Source organism: Ranitomeya imitator, chromosome 1, assembly GCF_032444005.1.
Source record: "Ranitomeya imitator isolate aRanImi1 chromosome 1, aRanImi1.pri, whole genome shotgun sequence".
Taxonomy (NCBI): domain Eukaryota; kingdom Metazoa; phylum Chordata; class Amphibia; order Anura; family Dendrobatidae; genus Ranitomeya; species Ranitomeya imitator.
This window is the reverse complement of record NC_091282.1, coordinates 360,210,241-360,223,074: the sequence shown is the minus strand read 5'-3', so window position 1 is coordinate 360,223,074 and position 12,834 is coordinate 360,210,241. Positions and strand designations below refer to the sequence as shown.

Genomic DNA, 12,834 nt, shown 5'->3' with positions numbered 1-12,834 from the left:
CTGTGACGCAACAGGGTTCGCTTCTTTCACACAGGGTGAAGCTAACCCGTGTGTGTATTCTCATTGTACTGCTATATAGTCCGTCATTCCTTAGCAGCAGGTTCCATCTCTGCAAGGAGGACCCCGGGCTGCGAACGCACCTCATTCCTTTTCACTAATTATTTGGTGCCTTCCGCTAGCCCTAACATGGTGCACTGTTATGACGTGGTGGTTTAGGAGCAACATGGAACGAGCTCTAAAGAAGTGGTAACTGTACTGACCGCAGTCCCTAAGCTCAACACAACACTAGAAGTAGCCGTGGAATGCTCCTAACTCTCCCTAGGCATCTTGTCACAGCCTAAGAGCTAACTACCCCTAAAGAAAGAAGCAGGAAAACTATCTTGCCTCAGAGAAAATCCCCAAAGGATAGATTGGCCCCCCACAAATAATGACTGTGAGTGGAGAGGGAAAATACATACACAGAATGAAACCAGGATGAGCACTGGAGGCCAGTCTAGCTTGATAGATAGGACAGGATGGAATACTGTGCGGTCAGTATAAAACACTACAAAAATCTACGCAGAGTTTACAAAAAATCTCCACACCTGACTAAAGGTGTGGAGGGTAAATCTGCTTCCCAGAGCTTCCAGCAAGACAGAATTAATTCATACTGATTAGCTGGACAAACATAGAATGCACTGAACGGATAAGTCCACAATCTGTGAACAGAACAGAGCAAGTAAGAACTTAGCTTTGCTGAACTGGTCAGGAAAACAGGGAAATCCAAAGAGATGTGAATCCAACCAGAAACCATTTACAAGTGGCACTGGCTGAAGGAACAGCCAGGCCTAAATAGCCGAGCAGAAGAGAAGATAAGTGGAGGCAGCTGATGACAGCTAACTCCAAAGAGTAGCCATACCACTTGAAACCACAAGAGGGAGCCCAAGAGCAGAACTCACAAAAGTGCCACTTACAACCACCGGAGGGAGCCCAAGAGCGGAATTCACAACAGTACCCCCCCTTGAGGAGGGGTCACCGAACCCTCACCAGAGCCCCCAGGCCGATCAGGACGAGCCAAATGAAAAGCACGAACCAAATCGGTGGCATGGACATTGTAGGCAACAACCCAAGAATTATCCTCCTGGCCATAACCCTTCCACTTGACAAGATACTGAAGTCTCCGCCTCGAAAAACGAGAATCCAAAATCTTCTCAACCTCATATTCCAACTCTCCCTCAACCAGCACCGGGGCAGGAGGGTCAACCGAGGGAACAACGGGCACCACATATCTCCGCAACGAAGATCTATGGAAAACATTATGAATGGCAAAAGAGGCTGGAAGAGCCAAACGAAACGACACCGGATTAATAATTTCAGAAATTTTATAAGGACCAATAAACCGAGGCTTAAACTTAGGGGACGAAACCTTCATAGGAACATGACGAGAAGACAACCAAACCAAATCCCCCACACGAAGCCAGGGACCAACACACTGACGGCGGTTAGCAAAATGTTGAGCCCTTTCCTGAGACAACGTCAAATTGTCCACCACATGAGTCCAAATCTGCTGCAGCCTGTCCACCACAGAATCAACACCAGGACAATCAGAAGGCTCAACCTGCCCAGAAGAAAAGCGAGGATGAAAACCAAAATTACAAAAGAAAGGAGAAACCAAAGTAGCCGAACTAGCCCGATTATTAAGGGCAAACTCGGCCAAAGGCAAGAAAGACACCCAATCATCCTGATCAGCAGACACAAAGCATCTCAAATAGGTCTCCAAGGTCTGATTAGTTCGCTCAGTTTGGCCATTAGTCTGAGGATGAAACGCCGAAGAAAAAGACAAATCAATGCCCATCCTAGCACAAAAGGACCGCCAAAATCTAGAGACAAACTGAGAACCTCTGTCAGACACAATATTCCCCGGAATGCCATGCAAACGAACCACATGCTGAAAAAACAATGGAACCAGATCTGAGGAGGAAGGCAACTTAGGCAAAGGTACCAGATGGACCATTTTAGAGATCCGGTCACAAACAACCCAGATAACAGACATCTTCTGGGAAACAGGAAGATCCGAAATAAAATCCATGGAAATATGCGTCCAGGGCCTCTCAGGGACCGGCAAAGGCAAAAGCAACCCACTAGCGCGGGAACAGCAAGGCTTGGCTCGGGCGCAAGTCCCACAGGATTGCACAAAAGCACGGACATCGCGCGACAAGGACGGCCACCAAAAGGACCTAGCAACCAAATCTCTGGTACCAAAAATCCCAGGATGACCAGCCAACACTGAACAATGAACCTCAGAAATTACCTTACTGGTCCATCTCCCAGGAACAAACAGCTTCCCCACAGGACAGCGGTCAGGCCTATCAGCCTGAAATTCCTGAAGCACCCGCCGCAAATCAGGAGAGATGGCAGAAAGAATCACCCCTTCCTTAAGAATGCCAACCGGCTCAAGGACTCCAGGAGAATCAGGCGAAAAATTCCTAGAGAGGGCATCAGCCTTAACATTCTTAGATCCCGGAAGATACGAGACCACAAGATCAAAATGGGAGAAAAACAGGGACCATCGAGCCTGTCTAGGATTAAGCCGCTTGGCCGATTCAAGGTAAATCAGATTCTTATGATCGGTCAGGACCACAACGCGATGCTTAGCTCCCTCAAGCCAATGTCGCCACTCCTCAAACGCCCACTTCATAGCCAACAACTCCCGATTGCCGACATCATAATTGCGTTCCGCAGGCGAAAACTTTCTGGAAAAAAAAGCACACGGTTTCATCAAAGAACCATCAGACTCCCTCTGAGACAAAACGGCCCCTGCCCCAATCTCAGAAGCGTCGACCTCAACCTGAAAAGGAAGAGAAACATCCGGTTGACGCAACACAGGGGCAGAAGTAAATCAGCGTTTAAGCTCCTGAAAGGCCTCAACAGCCGCAGAGGACCAATTCGTCACATCCGCGCCTTTCTTCGTCAAATCAGTAAGGGGCTTAACCACACTGGAAAAGTTGGCAATGAAACGGCGATAGAAATTAGCAAAGCCCAAAAATATTTGAAGGCCCTTCACAGATGTGGGTTGAATCCAGTCATGAATAGCTTGGACCTTAACAGGATCCATTTCTATAGACGAGGGAGAAAAAATAAAACCCAAAAAAGAGACCTTCTGAACTCCGAATAGGCACTTAGACCCCTTCACAAACAAAGCATTATCACGAAGGATCTGGAACACCATCCTGACCTGCTTCACATGAGACTCCCAATCATCGGAAAAAAATCAAAATATCATCCAAATATACGACCATGAATTTATCAAGATAATTGCGGAAAATATCATGCATGAAAGACCGGAACACAGATGGAGCATTAGAGAGCCCAAATGGCATCACAAGGTATTCAAAATGGCCTTCGGGCGTATTAAATGGAGTTTTCCATTCATCACCCTGTTTAATACGAACAAGATTATATGCCCCTCGGAGATCAATCTTAGTAAACCAACTAGCCCCCTTAATCTGAGCAAACAAATCAGTAAGCAAAGGCAAGGGGTATTGGAATTTGACCGTGATCTTATTAAGAAGACGATAATCAATACAGGGTCTCAAGGAGCCATCCTTCTTAGCAACAAAAAAGAAACCCGCTCCCAATGGTGACGAAGAGGGCCAAATATGCCCCTTCTCCAAAGACTCCTTAACATAACTCCGCATGGCGGCATGCTCTGGTACAGACAGATTGAAAAGTCGGCCCTTAGGGAACTTGCAACCAGGAATCAAGTTAATAGCACAATCACAGTCCCGGTGCGGTGGAAGGGAACTGGACTTGGGCTCATCAAATACATCCTGGAAATCTGACAAAAACTCAGGGACCTCAGAAGAGGGGGAAGAGGAAATTGACATCAAAGGAACGTCACTATGTACCCCTTGACAACCCCAACTAGTCACAGTAATAGTTTTCCAATCCAGCACCGGATTATGTTCCTGTAACCATGGAAAAGCCAGTACATCAACATCATGCAGGTTATGCAACACCAGAAAACGGCAATCTTCCTGATGTGCTGGAGCCATGTACATAGTCATCTGCGTCCAGTACTGAGGTTTATCCTTGGCCAAGGGTGTAGCATCAATACCCCTCAAAGGAATAGGGCTCTGCAAAGGCTACAAGGAAAAACCACAGCGCCTGGCGAATTCTAAGTCCATTAAGTTCAGGGCAGCGCCTGAATCCACAAATGCCATGACAGAAGAGGACGACAATGAGCAAATCAGGGTCACAGATAAGAGAAATTTAGGCTGTATAGTACTAATGGTAACAGACCTAGCGACTATCTTAGTACGCTTAGGGCAATCAGAGATAACATAAGCCAAATCACCACAGTAAAAACACAGCCTATTCTGACGTCTGAATTCCTGCCGTTCTGTTCTAGTCAAAATCCTATCACATTGCATAGGTTCAGGACTTGGCTCAGAGGACACTGCCATATGGTGCACAGCTTTGCGCTCGCGCAGATGCCGATCAATCTGAATGGCTAGAGACATAGATTCGCACAAACCGGCAGGCGTAGGAAAGCCCACCATAACATCTTTAAGGGCTTCAGAAAGACCTTTTCTGAAAATAGCAGCCAGAGCCTCCTCATTCCATTTAGTGATCACAGACCATTTTCTAAATTTCTGGCAGTATAATTCTGCCGCTTCCTGACCTTGACACAAGGTCAACAGGGTTTTTTCTGCATGATCCACAGAATTAGGTTCGTCATACAATAATCCAAGTGCTTGAAAAAATGCGTCTACATTCAATAATGCCGGATCCCCTGTTTCAAGAGAAAAAGCCCAGTCTTGAGGGTCACCACGCAGCAAGGATATGATGATTTTTACTTGCTGAATGGGATCACCAGAAGAACGGGGTTTCAAAGCAAAAAACAATTTGCAGTTATTTTTAAAGTTCAAAAACTTGGATCTGTCCCCAAAAAACAAATCAGGAGTAGGAATTCTAGGCTCTAAAGCCGGAGTCTGGACAACATAATCTTGGATATTCTGTACTCTTGCAGCAAGTTGATCCACACGAGAAAACAAACCCTGAACATCCATGCCAGGGCATATATCCTGAACCACCCAGATATCAAGAGGAAAAAAGAGACAAACTAGAGCACAGAAAAAAAATGGTTCAGAACTTTCTTTTCCTTCTTTTGAGCTGCACTTAATTCATTTTTGGCCACTTGTACTGTTATGACGCGGTGGTTTAGGAGCAACATGGAACGAGCTCTGAAGGAAGTGGTAACTGTACTGAACACAGTCCCTAAGCTCAACACAACATTAGAAGTAGCCGTGGAATGCTCCTAACTCTCCCTAGGCATCTCGTCACAGCCTAAGAGCTAACTACCCCTAAAGAAAGAAGCAGGAAAACTATCTTGCCTCAGAGAAAATCCCCAAAGGATAGATTAGCCCCCCACAAATAATGACTGTGAGTGGAGAGGGAAAAGACATACACAGAATTAAACCAGGATGAGCACAGGCGGCCAGTCTAGCTTGATTGATAGATTTCAAAAACCTGACCGGCACATCCAAACATAGACTAAGTGTGAACAGGTGCTGAACCTAGAGTCGCCAACTCGTATATAGAGAGATGCCGTAAAGGGGCTACCAGGTAAACATAAAATTGGCCATTTTTATGCGCTAAACGCTCTCATTTTTCATATTTCTAGTGCAGTAATGCAGTTCAAATTTCGTGTTTCAAGTTTGCATGTTTCAGCGCTGCAGTGTGCTGCCTTATCTACTTAACTATATACGAGTTGGCGACTCTAGGTTCAGCACCTGTTCACACTTAGTCTATGTTTGGATGTGCCGGTCAGGTTTTTGAAATGTATTCTTTAGCCTTCTGATGGTGCACTCCGCCTCCTAGCCACAGGTGTTTTAATTACAGCAGGTCCAATAGCCCTCCACAGAGAGAGAAAATTTTAGTCTAGGAAGAGGTTTCACATGTACCCATTCAGATGGAGACGTTTATTCTCAGCGAGGTAAGGCAAGTGTAGGACCTGGTATAAGAGAGATGCCGTAAAGGGGCTACCAGGTACACATAAAATTGGCCATTTTTATGCGCTAAATGCTCTCATTTTTCATATTTCTAGTGCAGTAATGCAGTAATTTCGTGTTTCAAGTTTGCATGTTTCAGCGCTGCAGTGTGCTGCCTTATCTACTTAGCTTGATAGATAGGACAGGATGGAATACTGTGCGATCAGTATAAAACACTACAAAAATCTACGCAGAGTTTACAAAAAATCTCCACACCTGACTAAAGGTGTGGAGGGTAAATCTGCTTCCCAGAGCTTCCAGCAAGACAGAATTAATTCATACTGATTAGCTGGACAAACATAGAATGCACTGAACGGATAAGTCCACAATCTGTGAACAGAACAGAGCAAGTAAGAACTTAGCTTTGCTGAACTGGTCAGGAAAACAGGGAAATCCAAAGAGATGTGAATCCAACCAGAAACCATTTACAAGTGGCACTGGCTGAAGGAACAGCCAGGCCTAAATAGCCGAGCAGAAGAGAAGATAAGTGGAGGCAGCTGATGACAGCTAACTCCAAGGAGCAGCCATACCACTTGAAACCACAAGAGGGAGCCCAAGAGCAGAACTCACAAAAGTGCCACTTACAACCACCGGAGGGAGCCCAAGAGCGGAATTCACAACAGTGCACCATGTCTATTGGCACACTTGTCTCTTATATAGGGATTGATGGAGTTAAACGGACGTTGTACGACCAGTCTCTGAAAGTGTCAGTCATACTAGCCCTGCTGGTGTTCTTTTCTCTTTGGAACAAACTCAGCTTTGCCACATAGTTGGCTGCATTTTCCTCTACATTTTGCACTTCATTACAGTACAGCTTATTCTTCCTTCTACAATATACGCAAATATGGGGCAACTGTTTCGTTAGCAAGACCAAGTTTTATAATCAGCCAATGTGTTTTTAGGAGCATGCGTCCCTCTGTGAGGAATAATTCCTGGAAGGATTTTCTTGTTTGCTCAATGTCTCTGTAAGCTTGAAGGGTCAATTTTACCCTAAAGACCAAATGGTGTGCCATCTATTATAGGCACAGCCATGTGTCCAGTACTCACATTGGTGCCATATTGGATATATTTCTGAACACTTAAAACCTAGTGCAATTCAATTTGAGGTGTCTACTAAAAAGAATCATAAAAGAGACAGTGAAAAAAATGCAAATTGTAAATTTTCAAACTTGTGTTGCATCAACTGCATAAAAAATGGTGGCATCAAACTACTCACTACCACCCTAGATAAATAGATTAGAGGGCAAAATTTATTTAAAAAATACATTTATGGGGGATTTATGTTGCTCTTGAACCACACAGGCTCTGCAAATATGACAATCTATTTAAAATAAAGCCAAATTTGTCACATTGTGCCCCTTCCTGTCTAAGCCCTGCTGTTTGTCCAAACAGAATTTTTTGACTACATATGGGGTATTGCCGCGCTCATAAGAAAGTGGGTAACAAATTGTAGGTTTTGCTTTTTCATGTATTCTCTAACAAAAGTGAGACATTTGAGGCAAAACCAAGATTTTTGTGAAAAAAAATGAACTTTTTCAATATGACAACCTAATGTTATCAAATCCTGTGTTATAGCTGCGGGTTCAAAAAGCTCAATATACCCCTGAATAAAATCCTTAGGGGTGTAGTCTCTAAAATGGGGTCAGTTTCTGCTGTTTAGGCACCTTAGGGGCCATGCAAATGGGACATGGTGCCTGCCATCTTTCAGACAATTTTATGTTCCAAAATTCAAATATTGCTCCTGCCGTTTGTCCAAACACAGCTTTTTGACTACATATCACTGCGCTTGTTCGAAACTGGGTAACAAACTGTGGGGTCCACTTTTTGATGTAATCTCTGACAAAAGTGAGAAATTCAGGTCTAAAACAAGATCTTTCTGAAAAAAAATGAACTTTTTCAATATGACAAGCTAATGTTATCAAATTCTGTGTCATACCTGTGGGTTCAAATTGCTCAATATACCCCTGGATAAAATTTTTGAGGGGTGTAGTTTCCAAAATTGTGGGGGTTCCTGAGTTTCAAATGTGACATGGTCCCTAAAAAAATGATTTTGTTAATTTTGTTGTAAAAATTAGAAATCGCTGGCCAACTTTTAACCCTTAAAACTTCCTAATAAAAAAATTTGTTTAACCCCTTCAAGTCGCGGCCCTTTTTCATTTTTGCGTTTTCGTTTTTCACTTCCCTCCTTCCCTGAGCCATAACTTTTTTATTTTTCCGTAAATATGGTCATGTGAGGGCTTATTTTTTGCGGGACAAGTTGTACTTTTGAACGACACCATTGGTTTTACCATGTCTTTTACTAGAAAACGGGAAAAAAATTCCAAGTGCGGTGAAATTGCAAAAAAAGTGCAATCCCACACTTGTTTTTTGTTTGGCTTTTTTGCTAGGTTCACTAAATGCTAAAACTAACCTGCCATTATGATTCTCTAGGTCAATACGAGTTCATAGACACCTAACATGACTAGGTTATTTTTTATCTAAGTGGTGAAAAAAAATTCCAAACTTTGCTTAAAAAAAAAAAAAAAAGTGCCATTTTCCGATACCCGTAGCATCTCCATTTTTCGTGATCTGGGGTCAAGTGAGGGCTTATTTTTTGCGTGCTGAGCCGATGTTTTTAATGATACCATTTTTGCGCAGATACTTTCTTTTGATCGCCCGTTATTGCATTTTAATGCAATGTCGCGGCGACCAAAAAAACGTAATTCTGGCATTTCGGATTTTTTTCTCGCTACGCCGTTTAGCGATCAGGTTAATGCTTTTTTTAATTGATAGATCGGGCGATTCTGAACACGGCGATACCAAATATGTGTATGTTTGATTTTTTTTTATTGTTTTATTTAGGATGGGGCGAAAGAGGGGTGATTTAAACTTTTATATTTTTTATATTGTTTTCATATTTTTAAAAACATTTTTTTTTTACTTGTGCCATGCTTCAATAGCCTCCATGGGAGGCTAGAAGCTGGCATAGCCTGATCGGCTCTGCTACATAGCAGCGATCATCAGATCGCTGCTATGTAGCTGAAATGCAGGTGTGCTGTGAGCGCCGACCACAGGGGGGCGCTCACAGCAGACCTGCATCAGTAACCATAGAGGTCTCAAGGACCTCTATGGTTACCTTCCTGATGCATCGCCGACCCCCGATCATGTGACGGGGGTCGGCGATGACGTCATATCCGGCCGCCCGGCCGGATGCGGTAGTTAAATGCCGCTGTCTGTGTTTGACAGCGGCATTTAACAGGTTAATCGCGGCGGGTGAATAGCGATTTCACCCGCCGCTATTGCGCGCACATGTCAGCTGTACAAAACAGCTGACATGTCGCGACTTTGATGTGGGCTCACCGCCGGAGCCCACATCAAAGGGGGTGACACGGCATGCGCAGTACTAGTACGGCGCATGTCGTGAAGGGGTTAAAAAATTGTGCTGATGTAAAGTAGACATGTGGGTAATGTTTTTTATTAACTATTTTGTGTGACATGTCTCTCTGATTTAAGGGCATAAAAAATCAAAGTTTGAAAATTGCAAACTTTTCAAAATTTTTGCCAATTTTCCATTTTTTTCACATATAAACGCAGGTAATATCAAAGAAGTTTTATAACTATCATTAAGTACAATATGTTTTCATAAATAAATGCGAGTAATATAAAAAAAATTACCACTAACACGAAGTACTATATGTCGCGAAAAACAATCTCAGAATCAGCGGGATCCATTAAAGCGTTCCAGAGTTATAACCTCATAAAGTGACAGTGGTCAGAACTGAAAAACTTTTTTGGTCATTAAGGTCAAAATTGGCTTGTTCACTAAGGGGTTAAATCAAATGCAAATCTACAAAGAAAAAATCTACAAAAAAAATTCTCATTCACTTTATTGGCATCAGGAAACCCTTCAGGTTTTGTGACAAATCTGTGCAGAAAAAAAATGCAGCAAAACTGCAACGTGTGCACAGACCTTTTATTAAAAGTATTTGTTACGTTTATTGCCCAAGTTGTTGTGGAGATGATATACTGTGCCTATATTTATTTTTGGCTGTTCATATAATAGTTTTTTATTCCTATCCATTGGAGACTATAATTTCTCATTAATATGCACAGACATTAGATATTAAATTTTGACAGCACATGCCAGGAGACTTTACTTACGGTACCTTTGCACTGAATTGAATTTCCAGAACAGGTCTGTCTGGTGCTGTGGGAATAACAAGCAAAAAAGGGGAGACCACTATGCCAGTATATGTATTTAATGGGGTAGTTCAGTGTAAAAAATTAATCATACATAACTTTGTTTGAAGTTATACAAATTTGGAATAACGGGGCTCTGTCAGTGTACGCCTCGCAGCTACCTTGGACAGGCTTAGCACAAGCCACTGGGGCCACAGAGTTGGCTTCTGGTCGATGGAGCAGGTTGGCAGGAGTAGTCAGGTAGTCAGGTCAAAACCAAGCAAGGTAAACAGTCAGAAGTCACAAACAAAAAAAAGCAGTCAGGGAACAAAATCAAAAGGCAGAAGAATAGTGGGGAAATGGGCCAAGATAAAAATGGGATTATCAAAGGTTAACAAGAGCTGGACCAAAGATGTGAACCAAGGATAGTAAAATTATACGTCTCCCCATCACTAGCAGAATGAATACAGCAGCACCTGGTGACAGGAGCAGACATTGCAGGAGCAGGTTCTGGATTTGTGACATTAGGCTATGCTTCAGCATGTTTCAATGAGTATGTCAGCCCCCTTCTCTATCTGTAACAGAAGGGTGCTGGCTTACCGATTATAATAAAGAGTTAATTAGCCACCTTCAGGTCCAATACTGGTCACATGTAACCTCTGGAAATTTGGAAATTCTCTACTGTGTTCATTACAAAACCAGGGGTGGTGCTGCTGAACGTGAGAGTGGAGGAAATGCATGAAGAAAGAACAAGTGACATAATTGATGTACGGTATATTAGTAAGGCTGGTTTCGCACATCCAACATTCATGGTCTGAGTATGGACCTTGATTTCTTGATTCGGCTGTAGGACTCCAAAACCAAACTCAACAACCTTATAGGCATGTATGAAACTGTTGCATTCTGGACAGCAAACCCATGGTTAGTCCACACACTGCAGATCATGAATTATTGGAAACCCTTTGATATACTTTTCTTTTCATCTGGACAACCCACTTAAATAAAGCAAGAACGCTTAAAGGGGGTTGTCCGAACTTAGGCTACAAGACTGTAGCCACTCTATGTGACTGCAAGAGTTGTGATTCCCCACATTGTGCTGGGTCTGGCCTTGCTCAATATAGGTGAGGCTGCGCCTATCTGGTAAGCACATGACCGCATATATGTAAATCACATACTTTCGGTCACTTGGCCCTGGAGAATCCTCACAGCTGGCATCGCACACGATGTGAGGATTCACAAGTCTGCAGCCACATAAAGTGACTGCACACTTGTAGCCTAAAGCCAGACAACCCCTTTAATTCAAAATTACAGTAGGTTAGAAATAGTTTGCAGAAACTTTCCAACTCTACACCCACATGTACAGAAGGGCAATCTTAGAAATTATTTATTTCAAGACAGATCCTGTTGGGCAAGCTAGCATCTGCCCCTGAGAAGACAGTCATATAAAAGTGTCCTAGAAATTATTTGTTTCTCACTATAATAATCTCATCCTAAAATTTTTTTTGAAATGTTGGTATTGCAGGATGATGGAGTTTTCAAGGCTTTTTAAAATTTACAATTATGAGCCATCTGGACAAAAGAAGAAATAAAGGCATACTCACCCTGGGAATCTGCCACTCCAAAGGTCTCCACTGGCCGCAGTGATGGTGTCACCACAACCAGTCACATGGCGCTGTGGCCACAGATTGGTGGTCGAGATGTCATCACTTCTGGTCAACGGAGCCTTTCAGAGCAGCAGTGTTGACGTGGATACTGGGCGTGATTAGAGCTTTCTTCTTTTATGGAGATGGTTTCCTAAAAGCTTTAGTTTGAGAAAAAGCTTAAGAAAAATGTACCGTGTCTTGATTTCTATTAAGTTACTGAAGTTTGTGAATTATTTATAACACTTAGTCTAAGGGTGTCCATATTGGAGATACAAACTTCCTTTATGTATTTTCTGTATGGATGGTGCAGAAAGATGTGTGTTGTATGGCAGCTGGAAGGGAATCTGATTTATAGAGAAATGTCATATTCTATTACCGATGACTTTGCTTATTCCGTCCTAGTCATACCACAAAGCTGACAATGGAGTTAGAGAAAACAGGAACTTCTTGCCTATTGCCTGGACACTTTGTAAAGTCAGGAAAATGCAAATATTCATATAATGATAATAATACTAATGATGATATTTTTTTCTTTTAGTTTCGCCATCCTATCTGCTGTGGTGCTTAGGGGAGAAAGTCCTTATCCTGGTAAGAATGTATACTGTGAAAGGCATTTTATGACGGGTCTTTGAAGAGACACAAAACCTAAAGTACATGATAATTACATAGATGAATGCAGCATATTGTCTCCAGTAGGGAGCAAGTCATTATTTTTCTTTAAGTGTAATTACTAATGCAAAATGTGGAAAAATCCTTTGCCCTTAAAATTGTATCTTACATATTGCTTGATCCACTAGCCTGCGGAAACATTTACTTACATAGAAGAGAATTATATTAGCTGCTTTTTAAGGTGAGCTTTAGAAGTATACTTTAAGCTAGAGCTACATGGTGATTTTGGCCATGACACCTGACGCAGAACCAAGTATTGCTCGGTGACGCAACACAACATAAGTGAATGGGGTCACATTGTGACTCAAGGGGTACGGCAACTGCAAGAAGCA

The 12,834-nt window shown here is 42.6% G+C and overlaps 1 protein-coding gene across 6 annotated transcripts in view; it reads left to right on the top strand.

Annotated features, from left to right (window-relative positions):
- RIPK3 (receptor interacting serine/threonine kinase 3) overlaps positions 1–12,834 on the top strand; it is a 117,451-nt gene that overhangs the window by 21,908 nt on the left and 82,709 nt on the right. For all 6 annotated transcript variants that reach the window (XM_069761012.1, XM_069761001.1, XM_069760983.1 and 3 more), the window contains one exon: positions 12,372–12,421. In XM_069761012.1, coding sequence (XP_069617113.1) covers positions 12,372–12,421 — 50 coding nt within the window. The remainder of the gene's footprint in view (positions 1–12,371; positions 12,422–12,834) is intronic.